Here is a 23687-nt window from a genome sequence, read left to right on the forward strand (position 1 = left end):
TAGGAGCAGAATCATAGTTGAGCTGCAGCTGAAGCAATCTCTTGTTACTCTGATGTTGTCGATGTCAGGAGGGGGACTCCAGGAGGCTCAACCCTGCAGATATAAGACTCTGGATAATCACAGCAAAAACGGCAAAGTTTGAGAAGAGACAGCCGAAGACTGAACGCTGAACACAGAGACACAGCTAGAGACAGAGAGAAACAAATAGGTGGAGGGACGAGGTGGGACCAGGTCGACGAGTGAGCTGCAGCCATGACAAACAGAAAAATCAATTTTTTTGAGTTCTGGAGGAGCCAGAAAGAGAGAGGAGTTCTGATTAAAAAAGTACAACAACTGAGACTGGATCCTTCACAGCAGTAAGTCTGACACTACACAGAAGTACCCTTTAAACACGCACACACACACACACACACACACACACACACACACACACACACACACACACACGCTACATTTACCATCAGTAGTGATGTTAGTTTTCATTTTACAGCACTAATTTACCAAATCCACTAAAATTAACTTCACTAAAAGACAAACTTTCCAAACAGCTTCACAACAAAACCTTCAGTCCTCCGAGCCTCAAAAACCTTTGAAAAAGGTTAAAAACTGGAAGAAACCTCCAGAAATTTTCTTGTCATGTATTTCTTCTGACTCTTCGGACTTTGGTCAAGGGAAAAATATTTTTCACTCCACTACATTTATCTCTAAGTAGAACATGCAGCTGCTTTTTCAAGGCAAACAACTAAAAATGATCCAATAAATTCTCCATGGTAATTGTGATGTTTGTGAAACTTGAGTTTGAGTAAATTCTAACTGAATAAAACTGTTGTAGTGAGGCTCTTGTGTCTCACTGTTTAAGCCTTTTACATGATAATGACCTGATTCTAAAGGGAACTTACCATAAACACAATGAAATGTGTCGTTTCTGAATCTGCTGATTCACTGTAGCTGTTGTTAACTCCCCACAAGCTGCATCTCATTAGTAACTAAGTGATCCTCTGTGCACTGTGTTCTCCAATATGGTTTCTGGAACCTTTAGGTGTCTCACTTTTAGAACCAAGTAGCTGCTACAAATCTTGTCTACGGCTCCCGATTTTCTTCTTATGGACTTTCATTGTTGTTTTTCAATGCCTCCTCTCTCCGTCCCCACAAAACACTGGAATTTTTCTTCTATATAGCTGGAGCTGGAGGAAAAGGACAGGAGCTCAATAGAGCATTAGTTTTAGAACAGACTCACTTCCTGTTCTTTCCCTCTTCTTGTTGTGTTCATGTTTCTAGTTTAAATAGGAGTTAAAGTAAGATGAGCTAAATGTATGGAAACCTTAGCTGTGATCAGTAATAGAGAAACCTTTATTCAGACCTTCAGTCTGTAATTCTCTCTGAGTTAGAGCAGAGTGAATTTAGAAGAATATCAGCTAGGATTATAGCATTAGTGTTAGCAGTAGAGTTATATTGTTGATGTAGCCACAAATATTTCAGGATATTCTTCCAGTTTTTTTCTCTCTTCTCTTTCCACTCACCCCAACCGGTCGAGGCAGATGGCCGCCCACTATGAGCCTGGTTCTGCTGGAGGTTTCTTCCTCTAAAGGGAGTTTTTCCTCTCCACTGTTGCCTAAAGCTTGCTCAAATAGGATTGTTAGGTTTTCTATATAATTTTTTGTATAAAAATTTTCTGTAAGGTCTTAAATCTTGTGAATTGGCATTATACAAATAAAACTGAATTGAATTAAATATTAACATTATGTTTTACAAAATTTTAGCTCATTACCATCTGGCAAATTTACAGATGAAGACGTTATGCCAGTTAACTAGTGTTGACAAACTGCTCTTTTGAATTACTTACCTGCAAAATGTCTGTAATTTTTTTGATACTGATTAGTTTAGTTGTTTTTTGTTGCTAAATCCTGCTTTGCTCAATGAATCACAGTCATGCTCTTGGAATGATTTAAAGCTTCATGAATCAGATGTCTTCAGCATCTGCCTGGTTGCTGTATCACTCCCTCTCTTTTCACAGGAAGCGGTTGCTAGGCGACAGCAAAGTTCGGGCGGAGCTTCAGAATGCCAGGATGGCGTCTCTGCTGCCCCCTTTGGGTACAGAGGTCTTCAGGCGCTTCACGCCGGCCTCACTGGAGGAGATCCAACGTCACCACGAAGCTGAGGAGAACGAGCGTCCGAGGAGCAGAGAGGTACAGAATACAGAGATCAGATCTGATCACAGGAAGTTAAAAAAAATCCTCTGTTTCAACAGGTCTGTGTTTTTGATCTGCTTCCAACCATAGTGACCTGATGCTTAATCAAACTAGAACAAACAACCAAGTTCTTTTTGTTTTTGCCATTGTTGCTTTTCCTGGACAGACAGGAAGCAGGTTCACAGAGGTGCGGTACAACAATCAGTTACAATCCATTCGGCTGCTCCATGGGTCAGTGACCCGTAACCAAAGTGACTTTCTGATGATGAGTTGTTGTTTTCACCACTTTTTACAGTCCAAACACTGAAAATGTTGGATAATGTCTGATTTTTATTTCTATTTGAACACCTGCTCTCACCTCCGGTTTGCTGTCTGTCTGATTGACAGGTGAGAAAGGAAGATCCCCCAAAACCAGCCGTTCATCTGGAAGCAGGAAAGCCCCTTCCTTTTGTCTACGGGGACCCACCCCCCCAGCTTCTCAACACCCCACTGGAGGAGCTGGATCCCTTCTACCAACCACAGAAGGTCTCTCTCATCTCTGAAGTATAAACCTATCACTCTGACCTCTGACCCATCTGTCTGACCTTTGACCCGTCTCTCTGCAGACCTTCATCGTGCTCAGTAAGGGAAATATCATCCACAGATTTAATGCTGAGCCGTCCTGCTACCTTCTGAGTCCGTTCAGCCCAGTGAGGACCATCGCCATCAAGATCCTCCTCCACTCATATCCTTTATGATATCATACAACACTTGTCCCTGATTAGTCGGGGACGTCATGAAGAACTTGTCGTGCAGGTTTTGTGTTTGTTGTCTCTTGTGTATCTGTTTGTGCTTCTTTTGTGTATCTTTAAGACAGAGTTTGATAAATCAGATTTTTTGTTCCTTAAAACTAAAACCTGGTTCCGTTTCTTCATCATGCTGACGATACTGGCCAACTGTGTGTGGGGTTGGACTGCACAGTGAGTTAACACACGACAGAACATTTGGTGATGTGTCAGGACACAGAAACAAAGAGTCCTCTGTGTGTCCTCGGACACAAAAGTCAGGGGCACAGTTTCAGTTCATTCCCTGTCCTCAGGAACCGAAACAGTCAGTGATCTGTCCTGATGTCAGCGGAGAATAGAAAATAAAATTCATTCATTCTAACCTTCCCTAGAGGCTGCAGTAAATGTAACACGATCCCTGCAACAGAGGGGAAATGCTTATTATTAATGAAGGTTTTGGTCTGCTCTCACTGAGGACCAGGCCTGGGTGGACCAGGGACATCCACTAAAGGAAAGTGCCGTCCACAGGCAGAACAATCTGAGGGTTAATGCTGTGATGACGTCCTCATAAGTCCTCAGGGTGGTTAGATGTATGACATCAGTGTCTCCAACAGCTCCAGATAAACCAGCTGGTTGTTGTTCTTTGAATTCATGCAGTTAAACTCTAACAGGTTTGTCCTCTGACGAGCAAGACGCCTATCTGTCTCTGTCTCCTGATGTTTTTATTAGATCCTTGACTTCTTGAGCAGGAGTAGTGACAGAGTGGGACTGAGAGAGCTCAGCGTCAGTTTAGAGAGTGAAAATGTATTTTATTTGTTGTGTTTTCTGTGTTTGAACAGATACATCTTCACAGCGATCTACATATTTGAAGTCATGGTGAAGGTCGTGTCCAGAGGCTTCTGTCTCGGACGCTTCACCTTCCTCAGAGACCCGTGGAACTGGCTCGACATCATGGTTATCATTACTGGGTATTTATCTGTTTTCCCACCTGAGATACACTTAAACCCGTGAAAATAAGCCTTTGTAAGTTTCCAGTTAATTTTTATTTATAATTTACAATATTGCACCACAACGCAGTGCCAATCTGTCTCAGACTCGTGTGACTCTTTTGACCCTCTAATTGTTAACGACTCCACAGAATTTAAATAAGTCCGTTAGACCTGAAGAGGCTTCAAGCAGGTCCAGTTGCCTTTGAGATAACCATCTTTGTGTTCTAATGGCTAATTGGTCAGAAAAAAACACCAAACTCACTAAGAAACTGTGGACTGAGTCTCTCCTCTCTGTCACATGCTGCACTTACAAATTCCCATTTGTAACAATGTGGAAACATGCTGTGTTTTATTTTACGTCTTTGTCTTTCTTGGTTGTCTTGTCTCTGCTGTCATTTATTTCTGTCTTTATATTGTTTGATTGACTTTCTAACAGATCTTTCAGATTTCTGACCCGATTTGTCGAGTTGGGGAAGTTTGTGGTCATAAAAACAGTGTCCATTTCTCTGAAGATGATCGCAGTCTATCCAGGTTAGTTGGTGGAGTGGTGCTGGTGGGTGGGAAGAGCTAATCAGTCAGCTTATAAACCCCGCCCCCTCTCTTCCCCAGGTGTGAGAATGACTGCTGGAGCTCTCATCCAATCAGTGAAGAAGTTAACTGGTGTCTTTATACTGACAATGTTTGGACTCAGCATCTTGGCTATGATTGGTCTGCAGCTCTTCATGGGAAACTTAAAGCATAAATGTGTCGTGAAGCCGTTTCCTAGCAACATGACTGACAGCAGCTTCACTTTTAGTTCCTTTGACTTTGACTTCCAGACGCACATCGACCACCCTGGTATGATCAACCTGTGTGTACATGTTCCAGTGTTGAATTAAATTAGATTTACCAGATAAATTATTGAATTAATTCACTGTCTGAAATCACAAAGTATACAGTACGACATACTTTACCTTACAAGTCTGAACTGCTGGCCAGGTTCAGGACTCCCAGACCTGAAGCTGAAGCATCAGACCTTTAGCAACTGATTCCATAGAAGTCCAAAGGGCAGGAGATGTTAGGCAATGTTAGAAACCTGTTGTTGTTCTATTTAACAAGGTGATCTAAATAAATTAGGAACAAACAACTATTTTCAAACTAATGCAAACTGACAAAAACAGATACTTTTGATGAAACTCACAATAGGAATTTTGTTGGAAACGTCACTTGTATGAAAACAATCTTATGGTGACAAGTTATTGTGATTTTCTTTTTTTTTGTGTGTCGTACAAAACATTACTGGCGTTGTTACCTTTTTATTCCTGAGTTTGTTTCTGTGTGATAGTGAACCACTACTACCTGCCTGATCACCATGAACCTCTGCTGTGTGGAAATGGGTCTAATGCCGGGTATGTTCACAATTGTTAGTCTGTTAGATATTTACTGATGATGATGATGATGATGATGATGATGATGATGTATTCAGGGTCTGTCCAGAGGGTTACTCCTGTCTAAAGGTAGGGGCCAACCCCAACTACGGATTCACCAGCTTTGATTCATTTGGTTGGTCCCTGCTGAGTCTGTTCAGACTGATGACCCACGACTACTGGGAGAACCTGCTCCAAATGGTCAGTAGCCCACTGGTCCACATACACACACTGGTCCCTCACCTTTCTCAGTTGTCTTTCTCTGTCCGTCTCTCTCAGGTGTTGCAAACAGCAGGTAAGACCTACGTGATCATCTTCATGTTCCTCTTCCTCCCTGGCTGTTTCTGTCTGCTCAGCCTCATTCTGGCGATGGTTGTCGTGACGTTTGTGGAGCAGGACGAAACCAATGTCACAGAAGCCAAATGGAAAGAGTTCATTCAGATCCTGGAGGTGATTAAGAGGAGGGAGGAGGAAGAGGAGGTGAAAAGCAGCTTTTGTTTTCACATTCACAAGTTTTTCAGTTTCTATAAAAAAATAGAATAAAATACAGATGAGACAATAATGAGTCCTGTTTAAAACCCCCTTTGTGTTGGTGCAGCAGAGTTCCAGCAAGGCCGAGCTCTCAGAGAAACAAGATTCAGGACCAGAGAAGAAGAATTTACCTGCAGAAATAAATAAGCGCAAGCAAGAAGACACTGTCACAAGAGGTAGGTCTCCTTATAACCGTGACATAAAAGTGAATGAAGCTGAAGTAAAGGTTTCCTGTTTCTGCCGTCACAGATGTTTCAGATATTAATGTTAGATTATCATCAGGTTAATGTCAGAATGTCAAACTGTGTCTGCAGAGAGATAAAATGGTCCATGTGTTTCAGAGTCTGAGCAGGACCACAGCTTGTGTTCTCGGTGTTGGTACAACTTCGTCGAGCTCTTCCTCAAGTGGAACTGTTGTGGCTGTTGGCGGTGGCTCAAACAGAGGCTCCAAATCTTCGTCATGAACCCTTTCTTTGACCTAAGCATTGTCATTTGCATCATCCTCAACACCATCTTCATGGCCATGGATCATTATCCAATGACGATTATTCTACACGAAACGATTGTGGTTGCAAACCTGGTCAGTGTTTAGGGCAGGAAGCTTCCTGATACATGTAATTATTCTCATGTGTTAAAGACTACGAGGGGTTCTCATTTTAGCTAGTGAATGAGTTAGTCCCAATTAAATTTAATCTGTCTTTGTGAGGCCTCTGGCAGGTCCCTGTTAAGCTAATAAGGGCCAAGTTCCAAATTTTAAATGGTAAGCTGTCAACAGACTGAGCCAGGCTTAGAAAATTAGTAAGATGGAATTTCATTTTGTTTATTAAAGGTTGATTTATTAAAGAAGAAAATAACAACAATGTTATTTAAGTACCCATAATAAGGCCCTCTGTGGGCTTAAAAACAGGTGCTTGTAGTCTCCAAAAGGCCTTCATGTTACGCTGTGACCTTCCTGGTGGATGTGTAAAGTCATCTTGATATTTCCGGGGATAGATAAAGGAAGGCCATAGTTAGCAACCCTCTATAATGGGGGTAGGAGGAGTTGTTAAAGTGTGACTGTTACATCCACTCACAGACCCCATTCCGTACCTAATTGACGAGGATGTTCAGGGCAGGTGAGTAAAGTGATGTCACTTCGGACGATACCTCTGAGGTAATGAAGGTGATCGCAGAGCACCGAGAACATCGGTGGCAGGCACGGTTTCACTCATAATCAAACACATGATCCTCTCAGGAGATTAAGGCAAATGTTAAATAACAAAGGTTAGGGGGTGCGCAGTTGGTAGAGTGGTCACTCATCGACATGTAGGGTCGGAGGGTCACAACCCACCTCCTACTGACCATATGTTGAAGTGCCACTGGACAAGACACTGTACAAATCAATGTGTGGACCATGGTTTGCTGTGGCAACCCTGACCAAAAGATAAGGCAAAGGAGGAAGGAGGAAAATATATTACCTAACAACTTAAGTAACAAAAGTTGCACCCACTCTTTCAAAATGATTGGATTCAACTTAAAAGAGAGAAGAAGAATTCATTTAGTTAAGCTTCAGTGTTAATTATTACCTCAGGTATTTTAAGTTGAAGTGAAATTATATTTTTTTCAGTGTTCTATTTAAATAATCTTATTTCAGACTTTTTCTTGGTATTTGTGGACACAAAGTCCAAGGCTGTCTTTGGGCTTCTCTTTGTACTCCTGGTGTCCCTCTTTGCAGTGGTTTTGTGTCTCTTTGTAGCCGTGTTGTGTTTCAGTTGTTTTGTTGTAATGTCTTGTTTACTTTATCCTCCAACCAGTTTGGACCTGATGCTGCACAGTATGCTAACATTGAACTCTGACCCCTCTCAGGTTTTCACTGTGATCTTCCTTCTTGAGATGATCTTCAGACTTTTAGCCATGGACCCTTATGGCTACTTCAAGGTCAGAATGCTTAACTGTTATTTATTAAATGTTGTGTATGATCCAACATAAAGAGTTATGGTTCGGGTGAGTTAAAGATAGTTCCAACACATCGGATCCATTCACCATCATACACCTGACTCAGAAGTTTCCATACAGCTGTATTTATCAATCTCACCTGTGTGTGTGTGTGGCAATGTTTTAATGCTGCTTTCCACGGAAATATGTGTGATTGTGTTGATGACATGCTTACAGGTGGGCTGGAACATCTTTGATTTCATCATCATCACGGGAAGCATCCTGAACCTCTTTTTCATGGACGTTATGGGTTTATCATTTCTGGACATATTTGAAGTGGTCAGTTTAAATCATCATCATCATCATCATCTTTATCCCTTATCTTTCATCCTTAACTGTCTGTCCTTTAACCTGTTTACTGATGCAGTTGCGGTTGATGAGGCTGGCTCGGTGGTGGCCCACCTTCAACCTGTGGATGAAGATTATCTGGACCTCTGTGAGCAGTCTGAGGAACCTGACTTTCATTCTGTTTACTGTAGTCTTCACCTTCAGCGTGGTTGCCATGCAGCTGTTCCACGAGGACTACAAAATCAACATCGGTTGTATCTCGGCCGACAACCAGTTTCCTCGCTGGCACATGCACGATTTCTTCCATGCTTTCCTTGTCGTCTTCAGGATCCTGTGTGGAGAATGGATTGAGACTATGTGGGACTGCATGGAGGTCTCCGGCCAGACGTCATGTCTGTTCTTTTACTTCCTGGTCCTGGTTGTCGGAAACCTACTGGTGAGTGTCAGACTTTTGAAAAAACCCTAATCTGAGCCATGGTAAATCATCCACGTAGTCCATGTACATATTGTGTGACTTGAATCATTAAAGGATCAATATGTAATAAATGCACAATACTAAATAATAAATGACCGTTAAATGTGATCAGAGAAAAAAAAACACAAGCGAAGTGGGAACGTTAGCTTCTCAGATAAAGCTAAAATCTGTGAACTCTTTTGGATCCTGCCCACACTACATTTGACCAGTAACATCTTGACACCACATGTGTCTGCTGCAAAAAAAAGCTCCAATGTCAATATGAAATTTTTTATACATTACATATTAGAAATGTGATTAATTTGTCATCAGGGGCCTAGATAGTGGATTTTCTCAGCACTGGATGTTTGTTTTCTGTGGCTGCAGTTCTTATTACCAGATGTGCATCGAATTAATACTGACAGAATCAGTTCACTTCTCTTGCGTCCACTCATGTATGTTCAGTATCCTCCACCTGGGGAGGAGGTGTAGAAGGAGATAGAGCTGTCAAGTATTTTAAATTTGGACTACAGTACCACTAACCCTAACCCACCATTAAACGCTCTGTGTCATGTATACATATTGTCCCTTTAATGTGGCCATGTATCGTGGTTTTATTTCAGTTCCTGAGCCTGGTCCTTGATATTGTTCTTGATTTACAGCATTTCTGGTCCCAAACATACTCCTGGTCTGGTTTCAGTTGCTGCATGTAAAAGACATGTTCCTGTTCTCCTCTCCGATGTTAAATGTGTCACTGGTTTTGCCCCAGATCCTCAACTTCTTCCTGGCCTTGTTGCTGAGCTCGTTCACTGGTGATTATCTGGTTCCTGATGAAAAAGAAAAAAACAATTTGCAGATTGCTATAGACCAGATAAAAAAGGCAATGGGAAGGACCAGCACCTGCAGAGACCCCAAATGTAGGTCTTACTCTTTTAGCTTGTTTAGTTTGCTCCTCTTAGAGTTTTGTTGTTTAATGTTTAGTTTCCAGTCTTTCTCAGTTTCAGATGAATCTCTTAAAACAACTGTGGACTCAACACTTCTGGGTCCAGTTCACCTTAAACCAGATTTTCTGATTTTGTAACAGACTTTTTCCGTTTGTGTATTTTATGGTTTTATTAGCAGCGAACCACAAGAAAGACGAGGACTGTGTTGTTCTGACAGTTGTGACCTCAGACCAGAACATCAGATCCGGCAGGGCCCCCATTGCTGAGGCCGAGTTCGAATTTAAAACACTTGAAAATGAAAAAGAAGAAGAGATGAAGCAAGTAAATCGTATTCTAGTGTTTCTCCATGAAGCTGAACTGTCTTTTGTACTTCACTCACACACTGGCAACAGCCACGGCTGGAGACATTCTGTCTGTCCGTTCTTCCATCATTCCATTCCTGCGAAAAAGAAATCTCAAGAACATCTTGTTAATCATGTCAGTACCATTGTTGTGAATGCGATATCTTCAAAATGCCTCATGTTTATTATTTTATTTACTTATTAGAATACGGTTTAGGACAAACATGCACATAACTACAACTTCACCGGTTGGTGGTGGCAAAGAAATGTGAGTAACAGTCTACAGCTGCATAAAACAAATGAAGGTAAAAAACTAAATATGGCTGGAAAGGCCAAGAAACCTCGAGACAGCATGGTGAGGAGTAAAGGCAGAATGGTACTAATCACTCAAAGAATCTAAGTCCAAGAATGTCTAGCTGGAGAAATGGCAGGACGCTGACAGACAGAAGAAACGGGAACTGTGACAAGTATACCAACATTAATAATACTTTGTTCCTGTGTTTTATCTGTGCCTCTTTGCTCAGTGTGACATCAAGCAGACTCTTCCTAAAGTGCAACAGGACAAAGACGATGAAGATCATGGAGGAAACACACCTGAAGCCTGTTGCTGTGACAGTATGGAAACAAAATAACTTTAGACATGTGGAAATTTGATTGGATTTCTTTTCCTGCTCAGTATTTCTGTGTGTGTGTCTTTCAGATTGTTACCGTTGCTGTCCTTTCCTGGACATGGACAGGTCCCAGGGCACAGGAAGGGTCTGGTCTAACTTCAGGAGAGCCTGTTTGCTCATCACACAACACAAATTCTTTGAGATCTTCATCATCTTCATCATCCTGCTGAGCAGCATAGCTCTGGTAGATAACACCAGCATTAGGACAGAGATCCATACAGTAATTATATCAGACATTGTTAGAGATAAATAAACACTAGTCCAACACGTCATAGTTCTGCACATTCACCTGTTTAAACGACTTCTCTGGGTTTTGTTGGTCTTACAATGATGAACCAAAGAAGAACTGCAGCATTTTTGATTAACTAGAGGCTTTTTAAGGAGTTATTGGGAATTATACCATTAAGAATAAATTACAATAGTCCAGTCTGGAAGTAACAAATGCATGGACTAGTTTTTCTGCATCACTTTGGGACAGGATGCTGCTAATTCTGTAATAAATTAAAAATTACCAACTACAGTCAAACACCTGGTCAGTCATTGTAGGAAATCACCTGTACCGATGTTAACATGAGTTTTTCTGAACACAGGTGTTTGAGGACATCTACCTTCTTCAGAATCGAGATATACAGATGGTTCTGGACACAGCAGACCAGGTGTTTGCCTACCTGTTCCTGCTGGAGATGGTCATCAAGTGGATGGCCCTCGGATTGAAGAAATACTTCAGCAGCTTCTGGTGTTGGCTTGACTTCCTCATCTTGATTGTAAGAACATGATCAGTAAAAGTGATTATTTGTAATTTACTGACTACTATAACAGGTATTACCACCGAGAATTTTAGTTAGTTACGAACTGACAAAACGGACAAGGCAGAACGAGTACAAACAAAAGGTGATTCATTAACAGAGAGGGCAGGGGACACAAGGAACTAACAAACACTAACAAAGTATAAACTTAAAGAGACCCACAAAAAACACAGTGGATAAGTGCAAACAAAACCATCAACGGACATACAAAGTGACAACTAAAAACTCTAATAATATAATATAATCGAATAACAAACTAACCAAACAGAGCACCACCAAGCACAAACTAAACTCACTGAAAAAGAAATAGCAACAGACAGGCAAACGTGAACAGAATATGCAGGCGAGACAAAACAAAGTAACAACGAAAACCTACGCACTAACGCGGACAAAAACTAACAGACAAACTAGACGTACAAAGTAACAACCAAAAGAAACATAAACGCACAAACGAAACCAAGGTCCAACAAACTGAAGTGCAGTCCGGGGTGAAACAAACAAAGTCTAGAGTCTAACCAAAATGAATTAGTGATAAAGGCCAACTGACAAACGGACAAACAAGTGGCATAGATCCATGAGTAATGCGACAAACCAGCAATTAAACAGAGGACTGAGGGGTGCTTATAAAGCAAAGGGACGCACAGGTGAAACGAGTTAGTCATTAGTCAGGTGAGTGGAGAGTGGAGGAAGAGGAAGTCCATATACGGGTGTGGCAGGAGAGTAAGCAACAAAACAAAAACAAACTAAGTGAGGAATCATAACAAGTTTTGATCCAGTTAATATTGAACCAACACATTTTAATGTTGAAAAAAAACTTGAAATAAACTATACTATAATGAAACAATACAATAAACTAAACTAACACTAACTATATAAAGTTTATAACTAAAAGAAAAAAGTCAATCATAACTAAGAAAATTAAGGTTAACTAGGTAAAGTTGAGGTTAAAGGTGTATTTGGGTAACATTAATGGTAGCAGAATGATGTCATCACTAGGTGTGCTGTGTCTTCCAGGTGTCTCTGATGGCTATGGCAGCTGGCATGCTGGGATATACTGAACTGGGAGCAGGCCTGTCTTTGAGAACTCTGAGGACTCTGAGGCCCCTGAGGGCCCTGTCTCGCTTCCAGGGGCCAAAGGTGAGACGGAAATTTTCCCCCACGGAACAAAACTGTTTAAAACACAAATGAACATATTTATTCACAGACGTTACTTGATTCAGATGTTGTTCTTTCATTTTATTAGTTTCCTTGTGGTAAATTAATTAAACCATGACAGAGCAGATGTGTCTGTCTGCATGTGTTACTGGAGGGCCCTGTACCTGTCTCACTCTGTACCTGTCTGTATGCAGGTGGTGCTGGAGGCTTTGGCAGTAACCCTCAGGTCCATGTGGAACTTGCTGCTGGTGATTGTGGTCGTCTGGTTGTTCTTCAACATCATCGGAGTGAATTTGTTTGCTGGAAAATTTTCTTACTGTTACAATGAGACATCTGCGACGACATTCGTACCTGAGGAAGTGAACAACCTGTCGGAATGTTTGTCTTTGTATGACAAGAACTTGACTGACTTTTCCTGGAAGAACCCATATATAAACTTTGACAGCGTGGGAGTAGGATACCTGGCGCTGCTGCAAGTGGTCAGTATAAAAAAATCATAGAAAACAGTACAGAATAAGCCTCCATCACTGGGCCGGTACCTGCTACATCCAATAAAGCCATCAATGGTCATAAAAGATGAGAATTTACAAAACCAAATTTTTTTTGTCTTTTTCTGGTCATTGTTTGCCCGGTGCTCTCGTTTTCCACAGCACTTGTTTTAGTTTTGTATTAAAAGACAGACATGAAGTGGTTTGATGATGATCACAAACTGACAGTAAAACCTGCTGCAGCGCTGTGTAAAGAGTCTGACAACCTTCACCCATGTGTTGTGATCAGCACAAACTTCAATTCAATTCAATTCAATTTTATTTGTAGAGCGCTTTTTACAATTGACATTGTCACAAAGCAGCTTTACACAACCAAAGAACAGTACATGAACAGTGAATGTGTATGAATCATGAAATGAGATTGTCCCTGATGAGCAAGCCGAGGGCGACGGTGGCAAGAAAAAACTCCCTGAGAAGGCAACAGGAAGAAACCTTGAGAGGAACCAGACTCAACAGGGAACCCATCCTCATATGGGTGATTACATGCTGTGTAGGCAGCAGGTAGTCCAGTATAACAGTTAATGTCTTTAAGTTAATGTGGAGTCCAGTTAGTTAATTGCAGAAACGTCTCTGCTTCTCTCAGTTGAAGTCTTTTATTCTGCAATGATGGAGTTGACAATTTAGACATTAGATGGTTAGGCACTAACAGAGAAATGACAATGTTTTCAGACAGTCATGATTATCAGAACCAGAATCGAGTTTTATTTGACAAGTATGTTGACACACACAAGGAATTTGGTTCTTACACCAAGAAATTGCCAACAATTGAGTTTTTACCTCGCTGAAATGAAAATTGGATTTCAGAATTAAACTCAAATTCAAATTTGAGTTTGGAAGGGTTAATTTGAAATTCTAAATTGTATTTTGAATTATTCCTTTTTTTGGGAGTTGAGAAACAGCATTACAGTTCAGTGAGCTAACACTAGAAAACAAACTTAAATCTTAAAACTCTGAAATATTTTTCTAACGATGTTCTGTGTTGTTTCTCTGTTAGGCATCATTAAAAGGCTGGTTGGAGATCCTGTACTCAGCTGTGGACTCCAGAATGGTCAGTGCACCTTCTAATACTGGTGGTAATAGTAAAAACACCAAAGCACAGTATATTCAAATTAAAACTGAAATAGTGAGTAAATAAATGTCTTTAGAACATGAATCAACAAAGAAGGTAAAGAGGTTTAAAGTGTCTAAGAATGACAATGATATTGAAGCTGCTCCTGATTCTTATACTGATATTGTTACTAATAGTGATACTAAGAACTGGTACAACTACTACTACCTTTGCAGATAATAGTACTGCTGTATTCTATTGTCAGTGATTGTTGGCTGATACAGGCACTGGTAATGACATTACTACTGATACTGATACTGGTGTGTGTGCAGGTGGAACTTCAGCCATACTATGAGGCCAACCTGTACATGTCCCTGTACTTCATCTTCTTCCTCTTTTTTGGATGTTTCTTCTCCTTCAACCTGTTCTTCAGATTCTTCTTGAACGCGTTGGACCTGCAAAGACACAAGATACGTCTTTACATTGAGAGACAGATAGACAGGCACCATGAAAACTGATGACGTGTTTAGTAGAGATTTGGGTTTTGAACCAGTTAAACCATTTTAACCTTTTTAAAGTGCAGAAAACAGAAAATTATCCAGTGCTGGTCCTGAATATCATGAATTAACTTTGGTCTTTACTTGTCTTTACTTTGGAGGGAAACATGTCTTCATGACCGAGGAGCAGCAGAAATGTTCCAGGGCCATGATGAAACTGTTCTCCCACACTCCTGTAAAGCCTATTCCCCGACCTAAGGTAGGTTCCTGTTTTCCTTTCTGTGAAGTTCAGGTTATACTGATGAGTCTAAGAGGAAAGAGAGAGAGCTGCAGTTCAGTTAGCCAGTTACAGGTGGTAGATTCACGGTGTTTGATTTTCATACTATGATTAAAAAACAACAGATCATGGCAAAGTACAGTGTACTTGGTGTACAGTCAATACTCCAAAGTCCAGCACAGTGTAGTACAAAAAGACAGGACAGTGATAGGTTACTTTATTTACTGTGTGATGAAACCAAACTTAAATGGTCCCTTGTTTATAAGTAAAATGTGGCGGTCCATGTTACCCTTTGAAAGAAACTGCTGGCTAATCAACTTCAGTTTAAACGCCTCGCCCCGGCCCCTCAGTCGTGGTTCATAACTAGTTTAAAAGTGAAGATGAATGTCCAGGATGTTACCTGCCTGTCACCTGGCCATCTTTTCTGTATCTTATCTTAACTGTTGTCCACATATGCACACTATGAATTCTGCAGCCTTATACAACCTATATCAACAGTTTAATATACATGTATGTTAGAAACTACTGCAGCCCTGTTCTGACCCAGTTGTTGACTCTTGTAAAAGGTAATCCTAACCATATGGGAAGAAATTCTGTATAATTAAATTTCAAGTTCCCAGTTTTTTCCATAGGTCCACCATTATAATGAGGAGGTACCTAAAACAAGCCTAGACATCAGGGATAATAGTAAAGTTCTTTCTAACAAAACAGTTTAACTTATGTGTAAAATATTGATTCACAGGCTCTTTGTTAACAGTAACTACTGACCTTTGATGAACTTCAGATCAGTATTTGAAGACCTTGAAGATGTAGAAGTCTTGATGAAACTCATTTAGCAGCTGATAAATGCAGGAACAGGATTATCTGCTAATGTTTCGGGTACGATAATCACCTTCCATCTGTTTTCAGAATCACTGCCAGGCTCGGCTCTTTGACCTGGTCACCAACCCGTTTTTTGAAGTCTTCATGGTGGTGTTGGTCTGTTTAAACATGGTGATTCTGATGGTGGAGACCGACCAGCAGAGTTTGGATAAAACCGTGATCCTGTACTGGTTCCACCTAATCTTCATCTTCATCTTCTTCATCGAATTTCTCCTGAAGATCCTTGCGCTCCGAAAGCACTACTTCAACAGCGGCTGGAACATTCTCGACTTTGTGGTCATTGTTGATTCTATCGTAGGTGAGTCAGTGAACTTTATTTTGGTGATGTTACTGATGGACAGGACAAGTGTCTCAACCAGCAGCGACAGTGGAGAATCGGACTGTGTGATTTTATCTTTTCCCTTTTTTAGAGTCGATATTTTTACCCAAATAACTTCGGATGGACAACAGTCTCACTTCAGCTGCCATGGTCCATAGTCTTTGTTACTAGATCTAGATGATTCCTTTTGGATGATTAATGTTGTCTCATGGGCCCAGATCCCACTGTCAATACACTAGTTCTTACCATTTTAAACTTTGTTAGTGGGTTTACTTGTTTATATCCTCAGACTAGTTCAAACCATTAGAGCCAGATCTGGCAAACACTGACTGTCCACATGACGTCTGTACGACCAACAGTATATAGAATAGTATAGATGTTTGATTCCAGTGGGAAACTTTGTGTGTTTTATTCCATTTTCCCTCCTGTCCTTCTTTCAGGTATATTCATGGCTGACATCTTAGAGAAGTACTTAATCTCACCGGGTCTTCTCCCTGTATTCCGATTGGCTCGTGTCTGTCGGATCCTCCATCTCTTCCGCTTTACCCGTGAAATCCGGAAGCTGCTTATGGCCTTTGTGATGTCACTACCTGCCCTCTTCAACATTTGCTTCCTCCTCTTTCTCCTAATGTTCACCTACTCCATCTTTGGCATGTTAAACTTTGCCTATGTGAAGAAAGAAGCCATGATCAATGACATTTTTAACTTTGAGACATTTGGGAACAGCATTACCTGTATGTTTGTGATCACCACCAGTGCTGGTTGGGACGGGGTACTGGTTCCCTTCCTGAACACACCTCCAGACTGCGACCCAGATATCGAGAACCCAGGATCGACCATCAGAGGTAACTGTGTGAGCCCGGCAGTGGGCATCATCTTCTGCACCTCCTACATCCTCCTGTGCCTGCTGCTGGTGCTTCACTTGTACATTGTCGTCTTCCTGGAGACCTTCAAGGCCTACAACACTGAGCAGCTGAGTGATGACGACCTGCAGATGTTTTATAAAACATGGAAGGATTTTGACCCTGATACCTCAAAGGTCATAAAGTACAGGTGAGTCCAAACTCACCACAGTGCAGGTAAAGGTTTTATAGGAAGCACTAGTAAACTGACTGCATCAACACTAAGGCCACTGAGTTTCTTTGAAAATACTCGAATGAATCATTTTTACCTGGAATTCAAACTGAAAGTGAGATGTCAAAGCAAAGCATAAGCATCTTTACATCGGTGCACACTGGTTCAGAGTCTCTGTTATCAGAAAAGGGAGAAGCAGTGGTTTTCATATCAGCTCAGCAGAGAGAAATTGGGGATGTTTGTATGTAATATTTCAGCTATTTGTTGGTCTGCTGCAGAGGGCAGGAAAATGAAACCGGAGAGTTCAGTAAAACAGGGGGTTGGACCAATAACAGATACTCGTAACAGTTGCAGTGCTGTTGCTGTTTGTGCTGCACATTTGTCTCCAGTCGTCCAAGAAACTCTAATCAACTCTGGGCAATTCCAGTGGACTCTTAGAGCAGTCTCTTAATGTCCAGTACATTATAACAACATCATAAATACATTATAAATCCTAATGGGTCCTAATGTGGCCTCTGATTGTCTTTGATGGACTTTCCTGTGTTTCACAGTCAGCTGTCACACCTCTGTGACAGACTACAGGAGCCCCTGAGGATTCCCAAACCCAATTCCATAAAACTGGCCCACATGGATCTGCCTCTGCTTCCTGGTGATACAATTCACTATTTAGACATCCTGATGGCTCTGACTGCACAGGTAACCTCACCTGGCCCTCTTTTTCTTCTCTTCATTATTATTACTATTATTATGATGAATAGCAGTAGTCGTGGTAGAAGTGGTAATAATATAAATTATTTTCACATATGTGCAGGTTTTTGATGACCCAGGAGAAAGGGATGCTCTCAAAGCCAGAATGGAAGAAAACTTCCAGACCAAAAGCTCGTCCAAGGTTCACCATTCTATTCTATACTGTATTAATCAGATGTGCCTGCCGCTGTTACGATTCCTCTCTTTGCCCCTGTCTGTGGGTTTGGTTTTTGTTGGCTTTTGCAGTGTATTTTTCATTGGTACTTTAGGGATGGCTGTGGCTCAATAGGTAGAGCAGTTGACTGCCAATCACAGGATTGGTGGTTTGATTCCCGGCTGCCACGTCACATGCCAAAGTGTCATTGGGCAAGATACTGAACCCCTAGTTGCCCCCGGTGAGTCAGGTCAGCTGCATAGCAGCTCTGCCATCGGTGTGTGAATGTGCTTGTGCGTGTGAATGGGTGAATGAGACGCAGTGTAAAGCTTTGAGTACCAGCTAGGTAGAAAAGCGCTATATAAGTGCAGACCATTTACTTTGTATTTCTTATTCATGAGTTCGTTTGTTGTTCCATTAGCGTGTGTGCCATGTCTTGTTTTCTGATAGTTTGTTAGTTTCTAGTTTGTATTTTTGCCTGTGTTACCACAGTGTTTTCAGTACAACGAAATGGTGAACTGTCCTAAAGAGAGGGAAGATAACAACAACAACAACAACATAATGATGATAATAAAACAACAATTACCTTTCATGGAAAAAAAAGCATTATACATCTACACAAATATATATACAATATACACATACACCAGCTGTATATACAGAATATACACTCTACTCAGAAAACTAAACCAGATGCGTGTGTGTGTTCATGAGGGCTATTGCTGTATTTTAAAAAACTGTCTCTGAGTCTGTTAGTTTGTGACCTCAGCACCTTGAGCCTTTTTCCAGAGGGCAACAATTTAAACACCCGGTGTCCTGGGTGTGTGCAGTCTTTCAGGAGGTTGCGTGCCCTCCTAAGACAGCGGGTACTGTAGAGGTCCTTCATTGAGGGAAGAGGGTAGCCAATGATCTTTTGGGCAGTGTTTATGACCCTTTGTAGCACCTTCTTGTGTGCCATGGTGCGGTTTGAAAACCACACGGAGATGCAGTATGTTAGCACACTCGCAACGGTAGAAGGCAACCAGCAGCTCTCTCTTCAGGTTGACACTACTGAGGATCCTCCGGAAGTGAACACCCTATTGGGCCTTTTTTCATAATCTCTGAGGTGTTTGAGCTCTATTGGAGGTCTTCATCAATGTGCACACGTAGATACTTGAAGCTTGGCGCCCTCTTCACACACTCCCCTTTAATAAGGATGGACTGCAGATATGACTTCTTCCTCATGAAGTCCACGATCTGTGCTGTGTTTAGGACCAAGTTGTTGTCTGCACACCACTCCACCAGCCTCTGGATCTCATCCCTGTATGCTTTCTCAGCACCACCCGAGATATGGCCCACCACAGTTGTGGTGTCATCGGCAAACTTAATAACGACATTGTCTGGGTGTGTGCTGACACAGTCATACGTGTACGGGGTGTACAGCAGAGGACTCAGCACACAGCCTTGTGTTTAGTCTCAGGGCTGTGGAGAGATGAGGACCCACTATGACTCTCTGTACTCTGTCAGAGAGAAAGTCTCTGATCCAACAGCAGATGGTGGGAGGAAGTCCAATGTCCAACAATTGTGCTGACAGTCTGTCCGGCAGAATTGTGTTAAAGGCAGAGCTAAAGTCTACAAAGAGCAGCCTAGCATAACACCCTTGTGTTTCCAGGTAGGAAATGGTGGTGTGGAGCACAGTGACGATGGCATCCTCTGTCGATCTGTTAGCCCTGTATGCAAACTGCACTGGGTCAAGTGTGGGTGGGGGGTAGGACATAATGTGACATCGGACCAGTTTTTCAAAACACTTCATTGACCTCAGGCATGGTGGGATGTAGGACTGAGACAGTGATGAGTTGAAAATGTTGGTGAAGACCCCAGCCAGCTGGTTTGCACACTCCCTGAGGACCTTCCCAGTCACACCGTCCGGTCCAGCAGCCTTCCTGGGGTTCTCTGCTCTCAGCAGTTTTGGTAGTTCCTTGTGTCCCCTGCCCTTTTGTTTTGTACTTGTTCTCCCTCGTCTGTTTGGCAGTCCGTAACAGCCACAGGAACAATAAAAGTAAATCTAGGAAGAAGGTCCTGTGTTGTGAAGAGAGATGAGTTGACCATGCATGTTTACGATGGTTGGTCGTCCCATCTATTATTGTTTAACACGTTACATTAGACCTGGTGTCTGTGAGGAACTTCACCTGCTCACGTCTCTACGGCACGTTTTTGGTGGACAAAGCAACTACGCATCACTACATGTCTCTCTGACATCTCTACTTGGATGAGGCATCTTCAGCTCAACCTCTTCAAGACAGAAGTTCTTGTCTTCCAGGCCTTCAATACAACACATCAGCATCAACACAGGGTCCATAGTGATTGTGCCAGAAACCTGGGGGTGATCACTGATCAGCTGAGCTTTACCAACCACAGTTCCTCTGTCTCCACATCATGCAGATTTCTCCTTTCCAGCATCACAAAGATCAGACCCTACCTTTCAGACCATACAACAAAACCCATTGTTCAGGCTCTGGTCATATCTTGTCTTGACTCCTGCAGTGTCTTACTGACGGTGTTACCAGCAGTACCACCAAACCTCTGAGGATCCAAAATGCAGCAGCATGTTTTATTTCTGATCAGTAAAAAGGACACATTACACCACTTCAGATCTTTGCACTGGCTTCATGTAGCTGCTGCATCAGCTTCAAAGCCTTAAACCTTACCCACAAAGTGGTCACTCAACAGCACTGACATACGTGAACTCCCTCATCCAGGTATCCAATCTCTCTAATTCACTGCGCTCTGCAAGTAAACGTCTTGTGGTTCCCTCGCAACACCTCACCTCTAAAGATCCCAGGTCAAATGTTTCAGCTCTGTGGTTTCAGGATGATGGAAGTACCTACCCACCTCTGCACACTCAACTGCCTCACTCTCAATTTTCAAAAACCTCTGCTTTAAGAAGTGGAAGAAACAATAGATTTCCTTCCTGTAACAGAGGCAAGTCAAAAATTAGAATCATGAAGTGGAAAAGAGGAGGAATGACTGTGTAAAAGAAAGGATCTATTTAAACTGGGTGAAAATATTGCAGCAAGTTGGGGGGAAAAAAAACATTTAACCTTTCAGATGGCATGATCTCGAAGCCCCAATGCCAATGTATTTATTCCACAAATTAATATCAAACATGATGTGTCACGCCTGGATCCAAGAATCAAGCTCAGGGACAAAAATGTACAGAAAGCTTACTGCACAAGCTGAACCTCACAAAGAAGAAGTCACACTTTCTCTTATGGATTGTGGGGCAATAAAAAAGTTGTAAATAGTAATTGAGTATCTGGACTGCAGGTGAATTCTATTGTATTTTATTTATCTATATGGCATCTGTATTAATACCATTCTCAACATGGTAAATATGATAAAACTATTGTGCAATATTTCTGTATATGTGTGTTCACAGACGAACTGCACTTTCCTTCATGCGCTTCTTTTCACTGAACTTCAGCTAACCCTAACATTCAAATGGCCTCAGCTCTGTCACTCGTAGAAAGCATAGGATTAAAGGGCAGACAGAATTTAGATTTGGGGTTAGTTTTTATTTAGTCTCAGATCAGGTGGCAGGTAGGATGGTGGATGACAGTTCAGGCACCTCTTGAGGATGGACAGGGTGAATGTTCTACTGTACATAGTTGGATGAGTAGACATCTCAGATAACTTATTATGTGTACAGTTCGCACCAGAAGGTGAATAGATGAGTGAGTCAAAGGAAAATGCAGAATTCATGCAAAGCACAGACAACTGTGGGTTCCCTAGTTTTAAGGAAAAGTCGTTTATGGACATTTGATCTAGTCACAGCTGAACTGAGGTGTTTGGACACTCATTTGGAACCAAAGGGAAAACAAAACTTCCAGGTTCTGCTCCAGTGATTGACTGGGGTGGGCAAGGTAGGGTGGAGACGGGAGTATGTGTCTCCAGGACTTAAAAGTCAGAGCATGAGATAATAGAAACAGGGTTAAGAGGACAGAATGAACCTGGGCCTCAAATATAGATTATGACTCTGTCTGCTTAAGCATCAGACCGTTGGCGCAGACCGATTCCAGACTCCGTCTGTCTGACCAACAAATGTAGAATTGACCTTTTTCCCTTTAATTATACCTGTAGCCATCACATACTGTAGCAGGAGGATTGATATGTTTGAGACACAGACAGTACAAATTGTACACGTCAAAGCAGCAATGCCTTCATTAGTAATTTCACTGTATCTACAGAAGACCTAAACAATTTTCGGCAGTGAAATCATGCTGGTGTTGGCACCAGCATTAGTTAATATAGCTGTCACAAAAATCAAAATACTGTCTCTTCTGGAGAATCACAAAACCTTTCCAGATGTTTCCAGTTAAGTGTTTAGTTTGGCTTCATAGGTGCAAACGGATACAAATAAAAACACAAACAGTTTTCTTATGTTATGTCCTAGATTTGACTATTTCTGCCCCCCTTCCCTACAGGAGTCGTGTGAACCGGTCAGCAGCACCCTGCGGCGGAAACGGGAGGAAGTGGCGGCGACGGTCATCCAGAGAGCGTACAGGAAACTCAAGCAAGATGCTGGAGAGGTGGCAGAGGTTACAACTGGTGCTTCAGGTGTTTAGGATTCCTCCCACACCCAGATGATACCTTAAGAGAGTTTCTCCTGTAGTGGACTGAACTCTTCCACAGCTTATGTAGAGACTTTGATCTGTTTTCTCAAACTGTGTTGATCAAAACGGTTCTGTTGCTGCGTCTTCACCGGTTTTTAACCTGCGAACAGATCGAGTCATGTGTTCAACTTAACACATAAGTTTCATATAACTAATAATTCAGAATTTTAACCACTATGTGCACAACTAATTAACAGCAATCAAAGTTAGTCTATTTGGTCCTTAGGAAACAAAGTGCCGGACTTACTGATTTAACCATCTCCAACTGTGGCTGTAAAAAGCTGAAGCTGGTTAAAAGATCCGGATTAAAAATGATTTTCAGATCAGATTTTAATTTGTAAGTTTATCTTTATCAGAGTAATAACAACCAGTACATATATACAGAAGTGCTGTCATGTACAGTCTAATCTCAAAATACTAAAACTGGTCTCATTGTGTCTGTATTATTGACGGTGACCTCAGTACTTACTAACACTGAACTATTACAGTATTATTTTTGATCTAATAATATGTATTACTACTACATTGACCTTGTGTTTCACATTTAGTCTTTTTTCTGCAGCTTCATTTAACCTTCGGGCTAAAGGTGCTAATAACCAATATTTAAACCACATTTTACATACATTCTTCCTCGTGTTCTTTTTTTAGCTAAAGGCTCTGCCTCCCATTCTACATTTGAAAAGTCATCCATTAAGTTAATAATGAGCTTCACTATTAATACACTACAGTGGCAGCAGACCTATCCTGACCGCGGCCATCGCACTGACAACATCAGCAAGCTGTGCACACAGAACCTGGAAGAATAAACACCTTTTTCTTTTGCTCAGAGCTTCTTCTCTATTCACATTTCACTGCTATTTATATAACCAAAATATCGCTGTCTATGTGACAAATAAATCTGTTAAATCTTGTTTATCTCTTGCTTATGTCTGTTAATGGCTATTAACAGCTCTGACAGGAACCAGGTGTGTCCTTGA

General features: G+C 41.5%; 1 protein-coding gene across 3 annotated transcripts; it reads left to right on the plus strand.

Annotated features, from left to right (window-relative positions):
• Positions 1-13: 13 nt before the first annotated feature.
• LOC113165523 (sodium channel protein type 4 subunit alpha B-like) lies at positions 14-23272 on the plus strand. 3 transcript variants are annotated; one of them, XM_026365123.2, is made up of 31 exons: positions 14-356; positions 2015-2186; positions 2577-2714; positions 2795-2913; positions 3086-3148; positions 3793-3921; positions 4379-4473; positions 4552-4779; positions 5267-5330; positions 5408-5549; positions 5628-5828; positions 5947-6055; positions 6221-6459; positions 7725-7796; positions 8031-8132; positions 8221-8577; positions 9365-9512; positions 9718-9860; positions 10405-10495; positions 10581-10735; positions 11142-11315; positions 12372-12494; positions 12707-12991; positions 14055-14108; positions 14441-14578; positions 14760-14864; positions 15792-16062; positions 16524-17136; positions 17709-17853; positions 17969-18046; positions 22522-23272. In XM_026365123.2, the coding sequence occupies exons 1-31, from the start codon at positions 253-255 to the stop codon at positions 22660-22662; spliced, it is 4998 nt and encodes a 1665-aa protein (XP_026220908.1). In that variant the 5' UTR covers positions 14-252; the 3' UTR covers positions 22663-23272. The 3 variants fall into 3 exon arrangements, with proteins under 3 accessions (XP_026220908.1, XP_026220907.1, XP_026220906.1); XM_026365122.2 differs by having other exon boundaries at positions 18-356; positions 5950-6055; positions 9715-9860; XM_026365121.1 differs by having other exon boundaries at positions 21-356; positions 9715-9860.
• Positions 23273-23687: the final 415 nt, after the last annotated feature.

The sequence above is a fragment of the Anabas testudineus genome, chromosome 6, assembly GCF_900324465.2.
Source record: "Anabas testudineus chromosome 6, fAnaTes1.2, whole genome shotgun sequence".
Classification (NCBI taxonomy): Eukaryota; Metazoa; Chordata; class Actinopteri; order Anabantiformes; family Anabantidae; genus Anabas; species Anabas testudineus.

Excerpts from the sequence above, each read along its gene's own strand:
- LOC113165523 (XM_026365121.1), top strand. The coding sequence starts at position 253 with ATGACAAACAGAAAAATCAATTTTTTTGAGTTCTGGAGGAGCCAGAAA. Across the intron at positions 4,780-5,266 it reads GACGCACATCGACCACCCTG|TGAACCACTACTACCTGCCT; the intron begins GTATGATCAACC and ends TCTGTGTGATAG. Across the intron at positions 11,316-12,371 it reads TTGACTTCCTCATCTTGATT|GTGTCTCTGATGGCTATGGC; the intron begins GTAAGAACATGA and ends TGTGTCTTCCAG.